Consider the following 25,996-nt stretch of genomic DNA (forward strand, 5'->3'; position numbering starts at 1 on the left):
TCATGATTATGGCAAACACATATCGAGGCACCCGCGTTTAAACGCAAAAGCAGCAGATAGTGAATCACCAAAGAAGTCTGGGAAATTCCCGCACCTCCATTATGAAACACCATGCCACTAGGTAAAATATAGTGCAGCCCAGCAAACACATGTTTTTATAAAACATTTTAATATCGGGTTATATAAAGGGCATAAACACATAAATAAATATTTTATTTTTAAAAACGTGAAAACTGTTCACAAAATATTTTGCAAAATGTTTGCCCAAAATATTTTACAATATTAAATGAGTGAATGTTCTTCATCCAGTAGTTTCAAACAGAGTTGTGGAATTATATCTAATACTGGAACTTACTTTTTGCAACTATTGCTACGTTGCATCTAGAACCACCATACTTCATCAGGCAACGTGACCAGCCCAGCGGATCAGTTGCCTGACGAAGTCTGGTGGTTCCAGACGCAACGTAGCAATAGTTGCAAAAAGTACGGTCCAGTATTAGATTTTTAAAGTCCAAAACTCTAGTTTACAATATTGTTCTAAAAATGTATTCATGACCATTATATAACCCGACATTTCAACGTAATGAAAAGTTTTGAATAAACGTTTTAAAAGAACATTTTTGTGTTTGCTGGGAGACTATTTTACAATCTCACAGTGAACATAACTTTCCCTAGATATATCTATGAATGTTTTCTTATCTGATTTTGAATCCATGAAACAAATTTGGGTACTTTTGTGTAATAGCCGTATTTCCCTTCTCTAGCACAGCCTTCTCCCCAACTGACTAAGCCAACTAAATTCCAACGTCCGCGATCTAGAACGGCAAACGGACCACCACTGTCGCCTTCACATGCATCGCCTTCAACTTTTGGATTTCCCGCGCAAAACATGAACTTGGAAAACAAATACTTTGTAGCACTTGCACATGTCTTCCTTCCACGTATTGGCAGGGATACTTCCTTCATATAGCGAGCATAGTGACCACCTTCTGCAACTCTACCCCATCCTACAACTAGACCTTTGACTCCTGGCCGCGTCAATTCCCGTCCATAAGTAGCATTTGCAAGGCATATAGGACGTATGTAATCTGTAAACTCCTCTACTGGTCGTGAGAGTTTTACTAAAGCAATGTCTCTGTCAAAATTGTCGAAGTCAAATTTGTGATGTAGTTTTATTTTTGAAACACCAATAAGCTCTTCGCTATTTTCATGGGTCATTGTATCATAGTCTCCAAGGCGAATAAGCAGATCATCTTCTATACGATCACCAGTGGGAATATCTAGTTCTCGTATGCAATGTCCAGCAGTTACAATCCACTGCCGGTTTATCAGATTTCCGCCGCAAAAGTTTGATCTTTTGGACCGACTCCAAAGCCTGGCCATCCATGGCGCCCCACCTGGGACCGACGTACTTCCATTCACGATGCGACTTTCTTGGCGAACTTCGTGGTCTCGAGCACGAAGTGCAACGGCTTCTGGCTCGGTGATGGTACCGCAAACTGTTGGAAATAATTGAGAAAATAATGATAAAACTCAAAATATGCACATAATTTTTGGTACAAACTTCTTAATTAAAGCCATATTGTAACATTTGCTGAGGATGACGCTCTCAATATTTTTAAAATTCTGTTTTTTACACGATTGTAATGTACTTTATTAAACTAACATACCCTGCAAAATTCAAGACTTTGGGTACTGTAGTTTTATCAAAATCTCTTTGAATAAAAACGCAGGAACCGTCGTTTAATTATTACGATGGAAATATTAGTCGAACGTGTGCGGTATGTTTATAACACAGTACGTACATGGCGTGCCGGACGGTCATAATACACATGAAAGGATCGTACCGTAGCAAGACCGACGGAGTGTCACGCATTGGCGACATCTGCTCTGGTAGTAAGTTCCAATTTTCTTTGCTTTACCTCAAAATTACAAGGGGATATACTAGTATCTGACAGTAAAATCTAACATTTTATGGAAAAGAAATACCATGAATACTAATCTATTAATTATGTTATTGAAAAGTTACAATATGGCTTTAGTGGTCACGATCAGAGAGTGAAGTTACTTCCTATACACTTCTAGTGCCCGTTTCTATTCATCGTTATGTATTCTTCTCCCGTGCATTATTTTCGCGAACTACCCTTCACAGCCCAAATTATATAAACCTGCACGCTAAACAATGCATTATCTAAAACCTGCACGCTAAACAATAGATTCTAGATAATACGTGCACGCTCAAATACTAGAAATACTACTTTCACATAACCATATAGTAGAGTTTAGGTGACGCTTTCGACACAGAGGTCACATAACTATATGTGTGTGTGTGTGTGTGTGTTTGGTTTGCTCCTTATGCGGAGCTGGGTCATTGCTTTTGCTTGACCCCTGGATTGCTAAATGTTAATTATATTAATTTACTGTTGTGGACGTGGTTTGTAAATGGAGTAGTTTTTTAGTTCCTGATATTGTCTTAGGGTTTGTGAACTTATTATGTTGATTGCTAGATGTTGTTTGTCCGAGACATGGTTTGCTGGTTTTAAGTGTTCAAGGAGATTCTGTCGAAGTTTACTTGTTCTGGGACATTCGGTGAGATCGTGAATGCATTGGCATGTTATGTCTTGGTCGCAGTAGGCGCAGGTTTTGTTCTTATCAAAGACCATTCTGCTGGAATTGACTTTAACTCTCAGTGAGTTGATAGCAATTTGTGTTCGTCTGGGTAGCGTGTTCAGGGCAGCCGCGGCACCTGTTGTATTTGGCAGTGAAAATCTCCAGTGGACAGCCGTTGACTGAGATGATTGTATTTGGTCTTGCCATCGTTGGTGTGCAATGGCATGGATGGAGGACCTTGCCTGTCGGCGACTTGGTGGTATGATGGAGTCTGTTTGTGATTTGGCGGTACCGGCTTTTGCTGCGGCGTCTGCGTCTTCATTGCCAGGGATACCAATGTGACTGGGGATCCAGTTGATGATGAAGTTTTTGTTACTGTTTTGTAGGTCTGTTTGAATGTCTTTGTTCAGGGCGATGTTGTCTCGATATGGTTTGCGAATGTTGTCAATGATGGCGCCTTGGCTGTCTGTGTGAATTATAATGTTTGTTTCTGGTTTGCTTTTGGCATCGCGAATTGCTTCTCGAATGGCTGCGAGTTCTGTTTGTACTGTTGAACAGCCATCGGATGCTCTAAAAGATTTTGTAATGTGTGGAGCTACAAAGCATATCCGCATGTGCCATCTTCGTTGACTGAGCCGTCTGTGTAGTAAACTAGTGGTGGTGTGTTGGTAGATTGTTCTGCGTCTGCGATGCTTTTGTATGCAGCCTCTGACACTTCTTCGGGAGGTGCAGTTGACTTGTTATCATATGGACGGTGTACTCGTATGTCTGCAAGAGGAGGTGACCAGGGGTCAGGAATCTGCGTGGTTTCCGTGACTGGTGGCTGGGCGGCTGTGTTATGGAGGTGCCATGCGTCGGCTGTTTTGTATAGCCATGTGTTGTCGGTGAAAACTTCTCTGGACTTGTTTAAGCTTGAAGTAAGTTGTTTGTGAATTGCGTGTTTTGGGTTGCGGCGAACCTTATCAGCGAAGATTGCCTGGCGGGCTTCGTGTCGGAATTGGAGAGGCATGATGTCTGTTTCAAGTTGGCATGTAGCGATATTTGACCAGCGTGGCACACCAAGGATGATACGTATAGCTTGATTCTGAAGTTTTTCGAGTTGTTCGTATGTTGTCTTTGGGGCAAAGGCCACGGCCACACAGCCATAGTCAAGTATGGGGCGCACAGTTGCTTGATAGACTTTTTGAGGACCTTGGAGTTCGCTCCCCTTGGAGGCCGCTTATTGCTCTCATAGCATTCAGACGGCATCGAACTCTTTTGGTTGTGTGTTTGATGTGACTGGAGAAGTTAAGGTTTCTGTCGATGATGACACCTAGATACTTGTATTCAGAGACCCATTCAATGGCGTCATTGCTCAATTTTAGTTGGGAATCCGGGATGCCTTTTCGGAAGCTCATAGCCTTTGTTTTGGTAGTTGAGAATTTGAGACCTAGTGTATCTGTTACGTTTTTAAGCGAGTTGAGTGTTTTCTGGCAATTGCGTATTGAGTCCTTGGAAGAAACTATAACCAAGTCGTCAGCGTAGGCAAACATGTGTGTCATTGGTGGAAGTTTTGTGTTTCTGAGAATGTCATCAATTAGAAAATTGAATAGTGTTGGGCTGAGCGGGCTGCCTTGTGGAGTTCCGTTGTGGAATGTTTGGTATTGTGAGTATGCACCTTGGAATTCGACCCTTGCTTGCCTGTTGGTGAGAAAATCACTGCACCACCCAAGAAGTTTTCCTCCAAGACCAGCGTTGATCATAGTTTGGATGATGGCGTCTTTGTTTGCGAGTTCAAATGCTTTTTCGAGATCTAGAAAGACTGCTGTGACTCTGCGGTGTGTTTTTGCGTTCTTTGCACTAGAAACGTGACTGATTAGGGATGCGATTGCGTCTTCTGTGCCAACTCCTTGGCGAAAGCCTAAGAGGTTTGGGTGGAAAGCCCTAGCCGTGCTGTTGATTCGTCGGAGAACCATTGATTCCATGATCTTACAGATGCAGGATAACAGCGAGATTGGCCTAAAGGCGTCTTGTGCTGGTTTTGGTATTGCTGTGATGTTGGCCTTTTTCCAAGTTTCAGGAAGAGTCATTTCATCCCAAGACTGGTTGATTACATGAAGTATGAAGGTCTTCAGTGAATCTGGCGCATGTCTGACCATAGAAAAAGAAACTTGGTCTTCTCCAGGGCTGGTGTCTTGTCGGTGTTCAGTTGCGTTGTTGAGTTCATGTAATGTGAAAGGAGTGTCGCACGGATGTTCTTTGTGGATTGCTTCTTCTGCCTGATTGTGCCTAACACCTGCCAGGGCTTGAAGCTTCTGTCGGACATCAACAGGGATGTTGTCTGAACTGGATCGAGCGGCAAACGTTTTGCACAGTTCTTCAGCTTTGTTTGTTGGGTCTGGGTGTCGTGCTGTTGTTGTTCTTGAGCCATTGACCATTTTGACGCGCTTCCAAAGGTCTTTGGCGTTTGTTTGATTATTAAGTTTTTCTGTCCATTGTATCCATGAATCTGTTTTGGCTTCTAAACATGTTTGACGATGTATGTTGATGGCTTTTGTCAATTCACTTTTGTTGTCTTCAGTAGGTGTTTTCCTATATTGTTTTAGTCTGTAGTTAACCTCATTTTTTGTGATTTTCATGGCGTCGTTTCTGTACCAAGCGTTGTGTGGTTTCTGACCTGTTGTTGTTCTGGGTATTGACTTGATTGCTGCTGTGTTGATTATATTTGTAATGTGATGGCATTTATCCTCAAGTGTTTGGTTGTCTGTCGGTGGATGTTGATTTGACATGGTTTCTTCGATAATTGAGTGAAAACTCGACCAGTCAGCTTTGTGCAGTTGCCATCTGGATTTGAAGCATTCCGGAGGCGGTAGTGGTATGTTACGAATGGTTGTCTGGATTGCATTGTGATCACTAACTAGATATGGGTGGATTCCCCACTCACATTTAGCAGCAATGTTATTTGAAGCGATTGTAATGTCGATTCCTGTGCCGGATATGTGTGTTGGTTCGCCTGTGTTTAGTATTGTATGACTTGCTGCTGTTTCGATTTGCTCAAGTAGATTTTCCCTAAAGGATCTTGGGTCGGGCCCCAGACAAGATGGTGCGCATTAAAGTCACCGCAAAGAATAGATGACTCCCGATCGGCGGTAGCTTGACTTAAGTCAGGTTTCCCGTCTAAACTATATATGTTGTGAACAGTAAATTTGGAAGTTTTTAGATGAACGCGGATACTGATATGTTCTGTATTTGGTCCAAAATTGTAATGCGAACTTACATCTTCGTTTGGTAGATCCCGATGGATCCCTGTCCAGATGCCATGACAGTTTTCAGATTTTGGGTGATGATGTATGTCGAAATTTGCGATGTTTAATTTAGAGCGCGAGGCGTCATCCTTATTTGGTTCAAGGCGAGTGTCTTGTAGGCATACGATGTCGAATTTTCCGTCAAAAATTGCATGTTGAATTGTGCTAAGTTTTCCGTTGGCTCCTTGGCAGTTAAAGTGTATAAGGTTGATGTCTCTTACTGTACTTGTCCGAGTTCCTCCTCGAGGAGCTGGATGGTGATGTTGAGGAAGTTCAGTAGTGTCTTTGTTTTTGTGCTGACTTGTTTGTTGTTGAATATCTGTACTAATGACTTGCATGCTGGTAAAATTTGTCTCATTGTCTCGCTGTCGTCTTGTTTGTTGTTGACTGGTGTTGGCTTGACATTGTGTGCTGTTGATTGCGTGTTCGTTGTTGTCACGGTATCCGGAATGGTGCTCGCTGGTTCTGGTTGTACCGGTGTGTTCTGTTGGATTGTCCGTGTTCCGGCTAGAGCTTCTACCCACGCTGGTCGTGATGCCGGTTGTTGTTTGTTTACAGTGGCTGTCTTTGTTGTGGTGGTTATTTGAACTGGTGTTTCCTTGATCGTATTTTGTTGGCTGACTGTGTCTGTTTTGCTGTTGTTCGAGTTCGTGTTGGTTGTGAACGCTGCGAGACCGGTTTTGGCTTCATTGCTTCTACCCTTTTGCGTCGAATTGGACATGTGGCCGATGCTGCAACGTGTGGTCCGTGACAGTTTGCGCATTTCGGTTGGACTGTTTCTCCGTTCGCTCGTTTCTGGAGACAGACCTTCGTTTCGTGATTGGCTGAGCAAATTCCGCATTTCTGTTGCCTGGTTGTACATTCCCTTGCTAAATGGCCGTACTGCTGGCATCGGTAACATCGGGTAGGAGCTGGGGTCCAAGGCCGGATCGCGAGAGTTCCTAGAAAAGTTGTCTTGACTGTGTCTGGTAGTGTCCTGCTTGACCATGTGACGCGCATTGATGTTGTGCTGTATTTCGTACGTGCTTTTTGGTCGTAGGCTGTTAGACGCTCCGCCTTCGTGACCTCTGGAATTATGTCTATTATGTCTTGTTCTGTGATGTGTACTGGTACTCTGCACAGGACTGCTTGACGAGAGTCTTGCAGTCGCTGTAGTTGTATTGGTTTCGTGCCTGGCGCTGTCATGTTCTGAAGTGTAATTGCTGCTGTCGTGTCTTTTGGACGTAAAAGTCGCTGCCCGGTGCTCGATCTGAATACTTTGACATTGAGGTTTGGATATGATTTCTCGAAAATTACTAGTGCTAGTGTTTCCGCGTTGACTTGTTCGTTTAGTACTATCTTGTATGTATTCCAATTGGGAGTGTCCATTTCCTGTGTTATCCGTGGTGCTGTACGTTTTAATCGTTTTGCTGGTGTGCTGGTATCGTTGCTGCTGGTGTTGCTTATGTTGCTGAGGTTGAGATCCTTTTCCAGGGTGCTCGTTGATCTCTTCCTGTGTCTTCTTGTTACTGTTTCCCATTCGTGTTCGTTTTGCATGACGGGGATGTTAAAAGATTAATTGTTTAGTTGGTTTTACGGTACTTTGATATCTCCTTAGTTTGTTAACCGGTCAAGCCAGTACAACGCCCCTGGAGTAGTTAGTCTTACAGTACTTTAGAAGTCTCCTGTAGTTTGTTAACCGGTCAAGCCAGTACAACGCCCCTGGAGTAGTTAGAAAGAGTTAGATGTACAGTACTTAATTATAGCCCCTAGTTTGTTAACCGGTCAAGCCAGTACAACGCCCCTGGAGTAGTTAGTCTTACAGTACTTTAGAAATCTCCTGTAGTTTGTTAACCGGTCAAGCCAGTACAACGCCCCTTCTGGAGTAGTTAGAACAGTGTTAGTATTACAGTACTTTAGATATCTCCTCTAGTTTGTTAACCGGTCAAGCCAGTACAACGCCCCTTCTGGAGTAATTAGTAAGTTGTTTAGTATTTCCCCTGGTTGTTGAATGTGTTTAGATGTGGCGAGTTTGTGGAAAACGGCGAGATTATTTTGAAACTGGTGGCTCTGAAAAGAGCTGTTTGAAATTTTAAATTTTAATACGGCGGTCGTGAAAAACTGGTGGCTCTGAAAAGAGCCGTTTGAAATTTTAAATTCGGATGTGGCTAAAATGTGTGTGTGTATTGTATACAATTACATACAAACTGATTAAACTGCATATACTATGAGAGAACAGGGAGCATACGGCTTACCAGGAACGACTGCATATACTATGGAAGAACAGGGAGTATACGCCTTACCAGGATCAGCTAACTCACTCACGACGTGGCGTGAATGATTGATGATTGATGATGATTCGATGATATAATTGTCTGTTCGATATATATACCATCAAAAAAGTACGAATATACATTCTGTGGTGTTAAAATGGTATAGTTACAAACGGTGTTCTATAATAGGGTACAATTACCGAATAGGGTGCAACTCGCTAGACTTGAGTCCAGTCCTCGTTTACGGAGTTTAGGGTTAGGGTTTAGGGTTGGGGTAGGGCAGTCTTATAATAAGACTAGTAGAGTTGCACCCTATTCGGCAATCGCTCGTGCAAATATCATTGTCATAAATTATGATTAATGACCTCCAAATCAATCAAACATCAAATGAGAATAATCGAGCTTCTATTAATTAAAAAGGGCCAAAAACAGGTGGATCATAATTATACAAGATGACACCATTGCAAAATATTCAGCATTTTACAAATGAAATACATGTAGGCCTATATCTAAAATAACATAGCCGGGCCAGGAAACACACACTAGCGCATAATATCATGATCATGCTTTATAATACCATAGGCCTTCAAACATCAAACACATGTGTTTGAAGGCCTATGATAATACTGAACAAATTGTTAAATCCCAATGTCGTGTGTTTTAATATAAGTTAAGTAGATTTTAAAGTTCAAATTATAGAGCTATAAAGTCCAGTTGATATTCACCGTAGTACTAGTCGGACATCTAAATCGATCGTTTCCAGGTGAACTGGTTCAGTGCTCTCTGTGTTCGAAACCACGATATTAAATGATCACAACATAAAGTCAATTGGTTACAAACCATGCGTGAATAAGTTACTAAAGTATGACGTATGGCGCAATCGATACCATCGATACCATACTTATACAGGGATTGATTTTCTTTACCAGTTAAATGCTACGTAGCTGGTCAATGTCCTGACGGTGTTTTTAAAATGTAAGATATTTTCCCTAATATTAAAACTAATATAATGAATGCATTAATATTGCCTATTGTTTTAATAGGCCTACACTCAAAGTGTATGACGGATAATGTACTCGTGCAAATGCATTCGTCAAGATAATTGCACTTGCCATGGAGTTATTGCATTTAGCTCTTGAGCCTATCGGCTCTCGAGCTAAATGCAATAACTCCACGGCGCGTGCGATTATCTTGACGAATGCATTGCACTCAGTTCATTATCCTTATCATAATACATCTTCAGTATATACCTTATTTGCAGTCTCATGAGCTATGTACCCAATACACATAAATAAACTAGACAAATAAATTCATGGGATATAAAAAATGATCGTAAAAAAGCAATGTGCACCACCAATTGCAGATTGCATTTTAGATCCTAAACATTTTAGATCTTAAATATTTTCCGCTACTTGATGTACTTGCTGTACTACCTTCTTTCAACTCGCACCAAGTTGAACACCAACGACTCACTTCAAATTCTAAATTCAATTTCAAGCACTCACTGTCTTCTGTGTTCTCCGATGGCTCCACAAACAGATCAGCAAAAGCTTCAGCTATCCTGATGAGATCAAACGACAAGACGACACAGGTGTAACGCCCACTGTCAGTACCAATCGCTTTCCTGATAAATATATTGTCTGTCATGGGTACCTTGTGAAGAATCTCGGTATAGGTAATTTTAGTGCCATCCTTTTCCCATTCTATTATATGGGTAGGATCTTCAGTGGCACATTGAAACACATGGTCGTCCCCAGCATCAATGGTAGCGTCTTCAGGGGTTACTTGAAAGATGGTATCAGGCTGAAAAGCTGAGGGTGTCAAGAAAAGTTAGTTTATCACTTTAGGTAATCTTTTGCCTTTCTCCTTCTTCTCACGAGTCCTCACCATTATCATTGTCATAATTATCATCATTATCAGATTATTGTATTCGTTATCATCATTATCATCATATCATCCTCATTACAATGATCACTTTACAACTAATGCCTTTATACCGTAATACCGTATAGATTCGCCCAATGGCGCTATGCTCACTTGACATAAGTGGAATTTTAGGCACAACCTAAAGTGCCCTCTCGTAAAATCCCCACCACCAAATCTTGTTGGGATTTCAGAGGAGGGAGCTCTCTATTTGCATGCGAAATGTACCCTAAGGCAAAAGAAACCCAACTCTTCATACATGCTCACTATGCAATTCAATGATAACAATAATTAAATAGCATATTCATACCGATGTATGCGTCAGTTTTAATAACATGCAGCGTCTCAATAGATCTTGCTTGACATGTGTACTTTCCAGCATGATGTTCTTCAATGTCTGGTATAAAAAGCTGACCACCTGCCATAATGAAAACACCTTCAACAGCATCTATAAAATATGTCAAAATACATTGAAAATATATCAGTCTTGTTAATTTCGACAATCAAATGAAAAACAGGATCTGAGATAATGTGGACAAAAGAGGATATTCATTAAATTCAATCAAGATCATTTGATATGCACCTCCTCCCCATAGACTACCAATGGACTAGCAGTTTATGCAGGTTACGTAGTAGAAGGCCCATGTAGTTCGCACCTTCGGACAATCATTTCGACCTCACTCCCTCGATTCGCCTGGTTATACGAGTAAAGGATGCATTGTCAAGTATGATTCTTTGAAGTTGTTCGAACTCAGATGAAGGGAAATTCTTAATATTAATCACCTGGATGTGATGAGGTGGATCTATTTAATGTATGTCAGAATCTTGGTATATTTTGTTTACATACCTGATGGCAATTTTAGATCATCTTTGTACCATGTGATTTCGGCAAATGTTTCATTAGCAACACATCTTTGTATGACTTCGGTTTCGCCAATTTGGAGCGTAACGTTTTGTGGTTTAATTTTAAATCCAATGCCACTTTGAGGTGGAGTTGCCGTAATCACCAGTATGTCTGATTCCTCCGAGTATTCAATATCTTTTGTCTGCTCTTCACCTGAAAAATTGAAACTTTGTATTTTACTATCTGACTTAGCTGAAAATTTGATTTAATCTGTAACAAAAAACAAATTCGCAAATTATATCATTGGGTTTTAATTGAGGTATTTCAAGGCATCCCTTGATATACTTGATCTTGGTATACTTTTATCTGCTCATCATGAACCTAGTTCATCTTCTGGCAGTCGTCGTTTTAATTCTTATTTTTTCTTGTTTTCTACTTGTTCTACAACGTCTATACTTGTTTTTACATTCCAGAGGCTGTCCAGACCACTCTCCATTGGATCTACAGGTGATAGTTTCCTGACCATTGCCGGTCATAGAAAATCCCGATATACATCCAAATACGCAGTTAGTATTGACAGCAAAGGGAGCAATGCAGTTTAGTTTCTCAACAGTTGCAGTATTGATGTCTGGTTCTTGACACAGTATTTCTGAGAATAAAGAAAATATATTAATGGTTACACAAATATTTTATACAAATCGATGAAATAGTTGGGCTAGGTCAATAGTTGAATAAACTATGTGTATTCTCATCATTGTGCTTGAACATTTTGAAGACGTGCTTGCTTTACATTTATAACATTAATGAAATATAGACACTACAGCTAATGAGAGTGAATTGATTCCTGCATTAAATGCATTCCTACAAGTGAAAAGAAAGACTTGTACCTTGACAGAAAGCTTGCTGTTCCTGACGCCACGTTCCAGTAGATAAACAAAGAACATCAGGATACATAGGTTGAAAGCCATCGTCACATTGGTAGAAGCAGCGGGAACCAGGAGTCAGTAAACAACCTTCACTGACAGACCCATTTGGTAATTCGTCAGGACACAAGATATCATTAGAATCTGAAATTATGGATTTATATAATTTGAGTTTCTATACTTAAGCGTCAGTTTCATTCTAGTAAATGGCGCACATCATTGGCCGCAAAAGATAATGAAGAAACAAATGGACAAACATTTATGGCACAAACAAAATAGAAAAGATGAACAACATCCACATATATGATAATGGTATTATGAATGGGTCAAAGTAAATAATACTGGACAAATATTATAGGATGATATCAATATTATCGTAACTTAGGCAAAGGAGTCGAACGAAAGAAAAGGAACCAACAAATCGGCCACAAAATTACATTTTGTTGTTTTCCCCTTATAACCAGTCAATCAGTCATTATATTAGTGAAGATGGTTTTCTGGTTGCGATTTGAATATGTTCTCAGAATGTAAACTCTGTATTTTGAACCAACGCTTCAAAATAAGTATCGATTCGTCAGGTTTGGTGTCACATTACGTTACCTGTGCCTTAATTTCACTTTACTATAATAAGGTGACCATATACATAGGTTGCCATAATAGCCAGATGCACGCCCTAAGTGGCTCAATGGGTTATTGTGTGTGATCGAGTGGTTCCTGGGTGGTGCGGGAATTTGCTTGAGGCATTTGGTTGTCAGGTGTTGACAGTTTCGCTTTATTAAACAGGGTATGCTATAACCTTGTCGGACTAAATGACTTAACCACAAGACTTAACCACATTTGTTACAGAGTCCTACTACGTGTGTTATCTTCCCGGGTTATCTCACCTTCCATACACGTCGTCAAGTCATCTTTCAATTGCATACCATCTTCACAGGCACAGGTTCGACCAAATCCTATTGGTAAACACAATCCGCTGCATCCACCATTATTCACAATGCATATATTGTTACCTGTTAGGGCAAAATTTGTTTTTAGCAACACATTTTTAATGATCATTGAGCACATTGCATGCAACTTTACACCCTATTTTACAATGATCCCATACAACAAAGGTACCATATTTTTAGATGGGGATTCTTTTAAGTAGAGAGGCATTCAGCTCAATTAATCAGGGAGCAGCTCAATTAGCCAACCAGAGCGTAGTTTCATTAACCAATCAGAATCAGAACATAGCTCAATTAACCAATCGGAACGTAGCTCAATTAACAATCAGATCACATTTTCAGCTGTCAATCAACCAATCATAAGATGACACTGCTTGACAATTAGAGTAGGTTTATGTATCATGTGCTTCCTACTTCAGTCCTGAAAAAAATCACAAGAGTCACATCTCACGAAAACATTAACCTTCTCAATCCGACGGCGCACTGTGGTTGTCGGGGATTTTATACCTATCGTATTATATATTTAGCTTACCAATAACTTCAGCTGATTTGCTGAAGCTGGTCAAATAATTTGGCCTTGCAAGCACGACAGGTTCAACGTCAAACACTTGTATATCACTTTCTTCATCAGAATATTTGTCTTCAATTTCAATCCACGATAGTCTTCCGTTTGTCCAATCAGACCAATACAGTCTATTGTCGTAAATTACTATTCCAAAAGGATGACTGCTTTCACCAAGACTCAGTAAGGTTCGTCGAGTAAGACCTAGAAAATCCGAAACCTCAATGCTATGAAATTGTGCGTCTGTCCAATAAAGTTTGTTTGCTGAAATGGGAAGAAGAAACATTCAGTGATAATCAAAACAGTTATATTCTGGGAGCTCTCTCTAAATATGTGTTTTGTTTTCTAAGACATTCATCCCCATCGCGTAAGATAAATTCTGAATGTTAAAGCTTTCTGAAGCAAACGAAGATATATGTTGTTTTCATTAATCCTACCTATCTTATCTGCGGTAAGCGCGTACGGCCAACCAACGGATTCATTTGCAAGAAGCCTCCTCCCCGTCCCATCCATAAAAGATCTCTCAATTGATGCTGAGTTGCTCCAAGAACTCCAGAACATATACCTACCGTAGAAAAAAAGAGAGAAAAGAAAATGTCATTGGTATCAGATATTTCGACGTCTTAGCATTATCTCAGAACACAATTGAAAGTATCCCGCACAGGAATCGAACCCAGGTCCTCCAGTAAGTTGCAATCATTCTGCTATAAAAGCTTTACACAGACTAAAATTCGATATGTAAATGATATAAATCTTTCTGCGTTGTAAATTCCTATTGCAAATAGCAATTGTAATGTCCGCTTCTAATGCCAAAAGTACTACCAAATGTACAGTAATGATAAAACAATTTTACTAAAGAATGATAGAATTGAATATACCTCATCACAACTTAATGTCTACTTTTGTTACTTACCCCGCCCCACGTCCAGGACAGAGAACAATGTCACGTGGGTATTGTACATTTTCAACTAATGTTTTTCTTCGAGTTCCATCCAGACGAGATACCATTATACTATGTTGAGCGATATCAGTCCAAAACATTAATCTGGCAGACGGTTCCACGGCTAAGCTGTGTGGTTCTGTTAAGAAGAGTGATAGAAGACAACGGATAAAACCAATGAGAACGTCTGAAGTCTATTATCTGCTTCAGCTATCGTGTCATCTCATTTATGTTCCTAATTTTCCTAAAACACTAGTGTAAGCTTGTAAATAAAATGAAAATGTCACATACTGTGAATGTTCGGGTCTCCTTCACCCCCTATTATTACTTCCTTCAGTTCACCGTTCAACTTAGCCCTAATAATGGCATTTTCTTGTGTGTCGCTCCAGTAGACTGTTGCTTCAACAGGATCGTATCCAATCCCTAGCGGTGCCACGGCTGAACCATCTAATGGCAATGCTGTTAATTTGGGTGGCTGTTTGCTCATATCAAGTTGGTAGAGTCCGTGAAGGTAAGTATCGGTCAGCAAAATGAAGTTGTCAGTAACGGGCTCTGAGATACGAAGGCAAAATGTGAAAATAAGTATTAATAGACTATTAATTACTGCATGGTTAAGAGTAATATGCCTTTTCTTTCTACTAATTTATAATAGCAGAGAAGATGAGAATAGATAATAGCTACTAAGATTATCATCAATTTATGTTTATAGTAAACTGGCTCAAAAAGAAACTTATAATTTTTCACAAGGTCTTAAATTCCTGTCCATAAAAATTAACAAAAATTGAACACAGGATTACTTCAATACACTACTCTAAACACTGTTCAGTAACTAAACAGTTGTCCAACTGATACAACAGCAAAATGCACTGACATGGAACAGCTTCCTGGACCACATTCACAATCCAATAATTGGCACCCAACACAAGAAATCTGTGAGTAAATGGAATAATTGGAATAATATGGAACAAGATCTGTTTCGTGAAGAAAGCAGAAGCAGCTCGTTCCACACTATTCCACTTACTCTTTGGAAATAATCATCGGTGTAAGGATCTTAAACACATTCTCACAGATTTCTTTTGCTGGGTTCCAATTATTCGCCTGTGAATGTGGTCCCGGAAGATGTTCCGTGTCAGTGCATTTTACTGTTGTGTCAGTTGAACAACTGCTTGGTTACTGACATGTGTTTAGAGTAGAGTATTGTAATCCTGTGTGTAATTTTTGTTCATTTTTATGGACAGGATTTTAAGATATGACCTTGTGAAAAATTATAAGTTTCTTTTTGAGGCCAGTTTAGATTACTGAAAAGAAACATTTAGGTATTCGCTTAAAGAATATTGCAATAAACCGACTCACCTGAAATGCAGCTGGTTCCATCTTTGTGCAGGTGATAGCCGGTACTACAGGAACAAATGTAACTTCCAAGAGGGCCAGATGGGAGGCATAATTGGGAACAGCCGCCATTGCTTACACCACATGGACCTGAAAATCAAATAAGTAACATTCCAGAACTTCCAAGGTCACCGTGAGTAACAAGAGCAACAATTTTATCTTGGCATATGATTAACTTTAACAATAATAATAATAATAATAATAATAATAATAATAATAATAATAATAATAATAATAATAATAATAATAATAATAATAATAATAATAATAATAATAATAATAATAATTCCTACCATTTCCTCCACGTTGACGATACTTTGAAAATGACGCAATTCCATACACTCTTTCTTCATTCGACATTACATGGCTCCGAAAGTTACTCATGTCCTTAGTTTCTTTATTCAATACATGAACACCATTAGATTCATCCCATTCAGTCCAAAGAACATAATCCTGCAAAAAGAAGTAGATTGAAAAGTTTCTTCAGTTTATATAATAAAGCGAAAACGCTTTAAATGAAACGCATTTTTTTCGAATTGTGACAAAAATCAAGCAACTCAAAGTTCAATCTTATTAATTGAACTCACCCGAAATATTGCCAAGTCAAAGAATTGCTTCCCGCGTCTTAATGTGAAGATTTCTCTGTTTTCTCCATTGTAGTCAACCACTTGAATGGCACCGTATCCTGTATCAGCAAAGTAAAACCTTTATTCGGGAAATAAAAATAGTAAACGTTTTTATTTACTTTGAAACTTTTTTATTCTGTTCTGTTCTTTCTTTTTTGATCTGTTAATTGCTCCCGTTTTCCTCATGGTTTTTTTTTCTTTTACTCTAAATATTTAATTTTTTGTCTAATATCACCCCCCTGCGTATACGTCACCTTTTCTTAGCATAATCAATCGCAAGTCCACTTGGATACAAAAGCCTGTTGTAAACAATCGTCATTTCACCAGTACCGTCTAAGTTTGCTCTGCTCACTCCAGCAGGAGGACCGAACTGTGTCCAGAAGAGAATTCTAATGAAAGGAAATGGTACATAACATCATTATATTATATTTAAAACACGATTTCAATACGATATGAAAAAGAGGTGTTAAGAGCGTATATTTTTGTACCTTTCATGTGGATCCACAGCAATACTTCTTGGTTTCAACACACCCTCTTCTATAAGCACCTTAAAGTGTCTGCCATCGTATCTGGATACCGCGATGTGTCCTTTCACATTATCCGTCCAATAGATATTCTGAGCTAACCAATCCACTGCTAACCCTTCTACGCTACCTCTTGCTCCAATCAACTCTACAACAGACGCATTATTCTGCAACTGCACTCGATTAATGGATTTCGTTTGGATATCAATGAAAAACAGCAGTCTTTCGTTTTCATCAACAGTGATGGCAGCAGTAAATTTCTGATCATAGAGTAAACAGTCATCCGTGTAAGAATTAAGTGATGACATGTCAGGAAATGTACCTGGATACCAGCATATTTTGGTCTTGAAGGCGACTATGACGATTGGTGGTGCTATAATGTTTTCTAATGCAAAATTCAACAAAATATCTCTGAATGTGAGAAATCATTTCAATGTAGTAACATTAAAAGGGCGTGTGATATTTTGTGTATTTCATATCAAATGAACCACTACATACAAATATCTTGTTGCATAACCACTGATATGGTAAATCACTTTCGCTTGCTTGTTCACACACACACAATTCAAGTTGACAACAAATTGATACTAGTGCACAAAGGATGACAAAGAGGCCAAAAACAGACCTAAGATAATACGAATAACCTTGAACGTCAATGAAAAAAAACCACGATCAAGCCGCAATCATAGGCGTTCAAGGTCAGAAGCTAACAAATGAATACACTCAAGGCGATTGGCTGTTAGCGTTTGTGATTCTTGGCCCTGTCATTCCCATTCTTGGACGTCCATCGCTACATCGTGAAAAATCCCTGGTTCGCCTTAACACTGAAGTCTGTCATCATATCATTGTCATTTGTCTTGTCTTGTCTTGTCTTGGTACTGTCCAGTCTAACACCCACTGTAAGGCGAGTCAACCGGACAGGATATATTTAGCTCATATCAAGAGTACTTGTCGTACCATTAGTGTCTCCCTCTGTCTGTCTAGTATAACCAGTTATGTAGTGTTAATGTTAGTCGCTACTCACCTTTGATACACGATGTTCCATCATTGTGTAAGTTGTACCCGTCTCTGCAAATGCACTTGAAATGATTGTACCCGTCACTTACACAAATATGTTCACACTGGTTGGACAGACAAGGATCTAGAAAATGACCAAGACGTTATGAAAATAGTACAATGTATTGCTAGAATGAATATCTAATCATCTTTGATAGTTATTTAATTAAAAGAATTGTAATCGCTGTGAAAGATTGAAACTTTTACAAAGATGAACTACGAAATACGAAACGGTTTTTGTCACTTTGCGTAAACTACACACACTACACAAAATTATTGCAATGTTGCTGAAAAAAAAAGGAATTCCGCACACCACATAGGTTGGACATCGATCCAATATACTGTCGATTTCACATGACGTAATGGATGGACATATTCTTTGTGTGAAATAAGTAAGATTAGGTTAATTAATAGGATGGAAGGTATCATTTCAGAGACAATTTACAATGAAACTCTATTGTCCACGAAATGTCCAAGTGGCTTTTTAATAGAATGGTCGCCAAATGGTTTAATCGGCTTCTGCAATGTATCAGGAAAATGGTTACGGAAGACGATTGCAACGGAAGTGCTGATTGAACGAAAACAACAGTCAAAGATGGCTGATGTCTTGCAAGGGTTGGGGATTCGGGAATTTTAATTGCAATAATAAGGTCATGTGATCACTTCATAAAAGACAAAATGGTATTTAAACACGTAATAAACACACAAGACAATGGTGCGATTCAAGGTCAACCGGTACCTTATGGCTAAAAGGACCCCAGACCTTGAAGGACCTTTGTCTCCTAAGGTTGATCATTTCTTCCACCCGGCACATCCATGAATCATTCTATAACCGACATTTTTCTGATAACTTCAGAAGTAATAAACTATTTAGAGGCCATTATAAAGACATCGGGACATTTTGTCGGCTAAAGCTTCTTCGTCTCTGCATTCCAACGGATTTCCGTCTAGAACACGCGCATGATGTCACCAGTATAGTGACACTTCCACCCCATTTATTAACCTAATCGTACTTATTTCGGCAAAGAATATTTCCATCCAATACGTCATGTAAAATCGACATTATATTGGATTAATGTTCAACTTACAGTTTGCGGAATTCTTCGTTTTTCAGCAATGTTGCAATCCCGGGTTGCAATACTTTTGTGTAACATCACAATTAACTGGGCAAGGCATTCACATTTACCTGGGCAAGGCTTTAAATTCTTTGTGTGTATATAATAATACAATACTGTCAAAATCGTTGTGGTATGAATTTTCCGCATTGCTCCAGAAGTATCTATTTTCTTTTATTTCTTGTTACCTGTCACTGTTAACAAGTAAATTATTATTTATAATTACTTACTTTGTGTTTGAGTTGACGAGGTTTGAGGAGCGAAGATAGTAATGCCATAGGGTTGCGCTCGAAGGTCAAGCTTAAAAAGTTGCTGCTTTTCGTCTTTGAGAAAGCAACGTAAAGCATCTGTCCAGTCGGTGATGTAAATGTAATTCTATTATAAATAATGAAGTTAAAAAATTAACAAAACATTTTATTCTACAAATACCTTGTGTATATAATAAAGTTACCTTTAAGATCTAAAATAAGTTACTCATTATATTCAAATTTAATCAAATCGAGTAGCAGTCCACTGTAAAACGCACACTTTTCCAATAATTTATTGGCAAATTGTTTCCAATTGTTGATTACGATCACTTGACGTTGTCGGGCCGATTGTATGAAACTTCTTCGCAAGATTGACAATTACTGTGCTCTTTGATATCTTGGTAATCAAATTCAGTATGGGATTCAGTTTTTAGGTCACAATGAAAATATTAATTTATACCCTAGAACTTGCCTGGAATATGGCTACATCGTGAAATATTCCTTGGTCCGCTGGGACGCTGAATTCTGTGATTCTATCATTGCCATTTAGATCACATGACTCAAGAGTACTTGTCGTACCACCAGTGTCTGTCCAGTACAACCTGTTTATAAGCACAAAGTGTTTTGGTAATCATGGTGATTAAATCCTGCAGTTATATCACATCTGAGCTCGCACGAATTACCAGCGACAAAGTAATGAAACAAGCATCAACAAATAAAAAACATTTAGTTACGTTTCTGACATACGACTTCAACCTGTTATATACATTTTTGATGTTGGAGGCCACAGACCTCCAACGATGGGTCTCAAGTTCATGCTACAATGTGACGCATCTTCGCGATCTTGTAATCTGGGAGTCCGTACAGGAGACAACAATCAAGACATGAGAATTAATCCCGCGATTCAGATTTGGAGTTAGTAAGTGGGCATGTGATTGTGCAACGTAAGTGGCTGCTGGCCAACAATGTTGGGGTTCCTGAAGGATACACGTGTTGCAACACATTCATAAGTTTGACGGGAAAAAATCATACCTTTCAGTTATGTAATCAATAGCTATACCATGTGGAGATCTGACATTGGCTGTTGCTACTAGTTGCCGGTTTTCGCCTGCGAGATCGCTACGTTCAATCTTTGGGCGAGTGCCGCGATTTGTCCAATAAAGGAAGCTGGAATAATTCAAAAGATAGAAATTAGTTTTTACCATATTACATTCGCTGTAGTGACTGTAAGTACAAAAATTCATAGAAAACAAATAGCAACAAGAATTAGCTACAACTCAGATCATCATTGGTTGAAACTGAAGGTTGAGTGGTTTTGAGGGCTTGGATATCTACTTACCGGTATAGTCAGCCCAAAGTGCGCAATTTTACAAATTTATCACGATCAATACGGGAGACAAGTCTGAACAATATACACAGGGAAGAAAGTCCCGTTTTAAATGCAGGTAGAATCCGGATAGCTGGAGAAAATACGCTTGAGCGAGTATGGACTGGAAACAAAATAAAATGTACACGCTCTTATAGAGGGAAAAAAATGCTACAAGGGTTCTTCGGCTGTCCTCCAGGGGGCACCTTTAAGGTTATTGAACATACACTAAGCCAAAAGAGAAATATATAATTTTTCACAAGGCCATATCTTAAAATCCTGTCCATCAAAATGAACCAAAATTACACACATGATTACTTCAATACTATACTCTAAATACATGTCAGTAACCAAGCAGTTGTCCATCTGATAAAACAGCAAAATGCACTGACATCCTGGACCACATTCACATTCCAATAAATGTCACCCAGCACAAGAAATCTGTGAGAATGATAATTCCCAAAGAGTAAGTCGAATAGTGTGGAAAACAAGAACGTTTGGACAGTATTTATTGTGGGACATTAGAGCACATCAGACATATCGAATTGCATTCTGAATACGAAGAATGTCATTCTGATATCAAATAATTTTGATTTTTGAAATTCGCAATTTAATACACATTTTATGGCAAATCATTAAAATTGATATTTTTGATATTTAACAGTACTTGAAGTAACTGATGATTTATACTTAAAGTGTATGTAGGTGGAATGAAAAGCCGACGATCAATTGAAAATTTGGACCTTTCGTATTGAATATATTGATTTTTTCCCAAAACACCAAAAAAAATTAGGTCTTTTGGGAAAAAAATCCATATCTTCAATATGAAAGGTCAAAATTTTCAATTGACCATCAACTTTTCCTCCCTACTACATACACTTTAAGAATATGTCATTAGATTTATATAATTTACTTCGAGGACTGTTATATATCAAAAATTTGAAAAATATCAAATTTTTATAATTTGTCATAAAATTTGTATTATATTGTGATTTTCAAAAAATGAAAATTATTTGATATCAGAAAGACATGCTTCGTATTCAGAATGCAATTCGATAGGTCTGAGGTGCTCTCGTGTCCCACAAAAAATACTGTCGAAACGCAATAAACGCTCATTTTAGATCCCTTAAAGAAAGTGCGCGAAAAGCAGAAAGCAGCACCGTTTAGTAAATATTATCACATCTTTAACGATTCTCACAGATTTCTTGTGCTGGGTGCCAATTATTGGGCTGTGAATGTGGTCCAGGAAGCTGTTCCATATCAGTGCATTTTGTTGATGTGTCAGTTGGACAAATGCTTGGTTACTGACATGTGTTTAGAGTAGAGTATTGTGGCAATCCTGTGTGTAATTTTGGTTAATTTTGATGGACAAGATTTTAAGATATGACCTTGTGAAAAAATTATAAGTTTCTTTTTTGGCTTAGTGTATTAATAAAGAACCCTTGGAGAACCCTTTTTCCTGAGAGTGCTCCCTGGGGAGCAAAAAGGTTCCAAGTTGCACTTTTTTGTACGAGTATCAGTATAAAGCCGCCTGTGAACGGCTATTCAGTATTGCAAAGCGAAGGCAGAACCGTTACACCAACCCCTAGGTGACACTGACAGATATGATAACGATGATAATGATTATAATGTTGTTGATGATCAATGATTATATTGTTGATATTACTGGTTTTATTGTTATAGCAGATGTTTACTTACTCTCTTTCCGGATAAACTGCGATGCCTCCTGGAATTTCCAAGGCAGTGTCGATCAAAACCTTCGAATTGCCATTTGTATCTAAAATCATTATCCAGTTGTAATTGTTATCACTCCAATACACATTGCCAGTCATCCAATCAATTGCCACTCCACCTATATTGTAAGAAATGCCTTTAAATGTAGGCGTAGCTTGAGGTTGACTCACGTTACCTCTCCAAAGAAGTTTCAAATTCTCATCACTCCAAATGATGATATCTCGGTTATAATCAGCAGCAATTTCTGTCCATTTACCTGTAGGTTGTTGGAACAGTAAATTGCTTGGAACTGATCCGGAGTGAATATAAGTTTGAGGATCTGCTGGTATGGATCGAATGGTAACTTGACCATCAGAACGTCTACGTTCCGATAATATCAAGATCTGATCTTCTTGGGCACTGGTGACTGTTAAAGTAAGCAATCTGGGGATCGAAATCAAATCAAATATTAAAATACCCGCTGACAATACATTTGAAAAGGCCAAAGCAATAGCTGAATAATGAAATCCAGGAATGAAGCCCGGTTGATTCTTTTGTTTTGATGCATCATTTCCACCGCTCTCAATTGAATTGGACGAACGTAAAATGGATATTATGTCAAGACATATCAAGGCAGTAACAGCTATTATCATTAGAGTAAAGCTGGCGGGTTGGCGCCAAGATAGCTGTTACCTCTTTTTGAAACTTGCCCGTTTCACAATTGCTGGAATGCGAGGTAGCCGGGAGTGCATTTCATGTAAACATTTGTTACTATTCTCTGTATCATCATTTCCTTTAGACATTTTTAAAAATCACTGGAAAATTAGATAAAATTATTGTACATGTCTCAGTGCCTTAAGGGGTCAGTCACCGACCTTTAATCAGTGGGGCCTAACAGCACATCAGGCATATCGAATTGCATTCTGAATACGAAGGATGTCCATCTGATTTTGATTTGAATTTTTTGAGAAAAAAAAAGAAAAATGATTAAGAATGGATATTTCTGATATTTAGTCCTCGAAGTAAAATTTATAAATTTAATGATATGTAGCTGAGAGGAAAAACCGACGATCATTTAAAATTTTGACTTTTCGTATAAAAGATGTACATTTTTTCAAAAAAGACCTAAAAATAAATAGGTCTTTTGGGGAAATAAATGTGCATCTTCAATACGAAAGGTCAAATTTTCGTCGGCTTTTCCTTCCAGGTACATACACTTTAATAACATTTGATTTATAAAGTTTAATTCGAGGACTGTTAATTATGAAAAATAAGAATCTTTTTAATAATTTGCCATAAAATGTGTAGGCCTATTATACCGCCAATTTCAAAAAGTCAAAGTTATTTGATATCATTAGGACATTCCTCGTATTCAGATTGCAATTAGATATGTCTGATGTGCTCCCATGTCCTATAAAAATAGTATGCAAACTTTGCTATCCGAAGTTAAAGATTTAGCAATTATCTTTTGATGATTGATCACAACATACAAAATATAGTTATAATAAATTATTCAATATTCAATTTATGAACTGTAATTATTAACCATGAGACGAACCCTACCTCGGGCCCTACCCCTAGGATACTTCCCGGTGAACCATACATAAGGAAGCTAACATAGACTATTTATTTATTATGATTGGAGTGAACCTACCCATGACACTACATCCCCGTAAACTTACCACTGACAGATAATTGAAGGGAATTTGTTCGTCCCCTATTGAATCTCAGTGCAGGATTTATAGCTTGTCTTGATATGAAAACGCTCTATTTATAGCTTATTCATTGTTAATTGCCACATTTGTAAGCATTCTAAAAGTGCTAACAAATTAAAAGATGACATGGCAAATAATGTAATTTGGGATCGACGGATGAATGTCCCTTTAACTATTTATTCTGACCTGAGTAACACCTTATTCCCATGGCGTTACAATTTATACAAAGCATACAGAGTAGGATAAATAATACAATATTATAAACTCCTCTTCACTGCAAAAACAGTATCCCAACAGTCTCTAGAGAGTGAATATTTTTGTCCTCGATTTGTAAGCACGTTTAAAACTTACACATAAATTTCTTTCTGGGGGATGAGGTTTGAAAAATTTCTTGAAGTATAGTGAATCAAGCACCTTTTAGCGTCAAAATAAGAGTCGATTTACAGATCTTGACTAACCTCTGCACTCATGTTTGTGAGTCGCAAAATAAAATAATGAGTCAATTCTGACTATTATAATCCCTTAAGATTTGTTATCATGTTTGTACGTGAACGTATTAATTTAAATATAAGGTTATCAACTATTTTAAACTGTTGCGGATTTGGGAATTCACTGCATCTTGTGAATGGTAGTGAGCTTTGGCAACAATTGCATTGATCATTTCATTGCGAGTGTGTAGAAGAATTCAAATATCACTGATACACTTTTGTATGTCCTGTGGTTCTTGAGTTATGTTGTAAAGAGGGCTGAAACGACAACACTTTTGTAAACGTACATAACTCATTCACAACAATTAATCAAGGAAGTTTTCAAAGTATATGATTTGAAGAATGAACATTAGCAAAAACATTAAATCATATATTAATTTAGATTTAAAACGGTTTTTTTGTTGCTTCGACCAACAATAGGGGCTACCTAGTCTACCCTTAAGAGCGCCTAACCTATTATTCGTGGAAAAATAACACAATTTTTTGAACTCGGTTGATTCAGCAGAAACATACATCCGGGATTGGGTTTTCACGTAAACCACAGTTGGCTTAATAATAATTATATTAGTCATTGATGTAAAACGTGCAGAAACTACGTAACATTGGAGAAATCGATTGAGGGATGAGAATCTTTGGTAGGCCTGCTCTGAATTCAATAATAATATTATGGTTTTACAAGATTTTGGTTGTTTTTTGAAGCAATTGTCCCTTTTAGAAATGTTTTTGTGTTTGCTGGGTCTTCTCTCAACAAAAGAGACTTACTTTTAATATTTCGTAAACACATATCCATAAATCTCGAGATGAGGGAAAGGCCCAATTCTTCTTCTTCAAAACCTTGTGACATTATTCGAACTGAGTAACGGTTTGAATCAGACTGAATTATAGGCCTATGTTGATAATCAAATACTAATTAAATTGCGATGCAGCTTAATTTATAAAATCCTGTAAATGCAGGACACAAAAATTGCACAGAAATTAAATAGCACTACTTACAGAAATGAAATCGTCAGTGTAGGCTTCATTGTGTTTCGGATTGGTTACTGATCACGATAGTACCCAAATTTTGCATCCACGGATTCTGATTTTATTTACTATGATTAGGCCTACATGAAGTTGACAAACCAGGAAACTACACCGGAAATAGTTGTATCTTTGCACTGTTAAGGGATCTAAAATGAGCGTTTATTGCATTTCGACAGTATTTTTTGTAGGACATGAGAGCACCTCAGACCTATCGAATTGCATTCTGAATACGAAGCATGTCTTTCTGATATCAAATAATATTCATTTTTGAAAATCACAATATAATACAAATTTTATGACAAATTATAAAAATTTGATATTTTTCAAATTTTGATATATAACAGTCCTCGAAGTAAATTATATAAATCTAATGATATATTCTTAAAGTGTATGTAGCAGGGAGGAAAAGCCGACAGTCAATTGAAAATTTTGACCTTTCATATTGAAGATA

The 25,996-nt window shown here is 38.2% G+C and overlaps 1 protein-coding gene across 1 annotated transcript; it reads right to left on the bottom strand.

Moving 5' to 3' along the window:
* Positions 1-363: 363 nt before the first annotated feature.
* On the bottom strand, positions 364-25,604 carry LOC140149256 (low-density lipoprotein receptor-related protein 2-like). Its single transcript, XM_072171499.1, has 22 exons — positions 25,516-25,604; positions 22,305-22,763; positions 20,273-20,407; positions 19,713-19,842; positions 19,223-19,367; positions 17,846-17,962; positions 16,786-17,206; positions 16,552-16,686; positions 16,259-16,376; positions 15,965-16,124; positions 15,636-15,761; positions 14,574-14,834; positions 14,256-14,421; positions 13,780-13,907; positions 13,313-13,606; positions 12,721-12,846; positions 11,801-11,980; positions 11,380-11,562; positions 10,917-11,126; positions 10,380-10,517; positions 9,652-9,957; positions 364-1,499 (listed from the first exon to the last, which is right to left on the bottom strand). Exons 1-22 carry the CDS (start codon positions 25,542-25,544, stop codon positions 682-684), a joined length of 4,785 nt encoding a protein of 1,594 aa, XP_072027600.1. The 5' UTR covers positions 25,545-25,604; the 3' UTR covers positions 364-681.
* Between the last annotated feature and the right edge of the window lie 392 nt (positions 25,605-25,996).

Source organism: Amphiura filiformis, chromosome 3 (assembly GCF_039555335.1).
Source record: "Amphiura filiformis chromosome 3, Afil_fr2py, whole genome shotgun sequence".
NCBI classification, from domain to species: Eukaryota; Metazoa; Echinodermata; class Ophiuroidea; order Amphilepidida; family Amphiuridae; genus Amphiura; species Amphiura filiformis.

What these genes read in the sequence shown, in the direction of transcription:
- LOC140149256 (XM_072171499.1), bottom strand. Translation starts at nt 25,544, where the DNA reads ATGAAGCCTACACTGACGATTTCATTTCT. An exon ending in TGTCCTGGACGTGGGGCGGG is followed by an intron (nt 13,908 to 14,255) that starts GTAAGTAACAAA and finishes TTTCTACGGTAG; the next exon opens with GTATATGTTCTGGAGTTCTT. An exon ending in CTTGACGACGTGTATGGAAG is followed by an intron (nt 11,981 to 12,720) that starts GTGAGATAACCC and finishes CCATAATTTCAG; the next exon opens with ATTCTAATGATATCTTGTGT.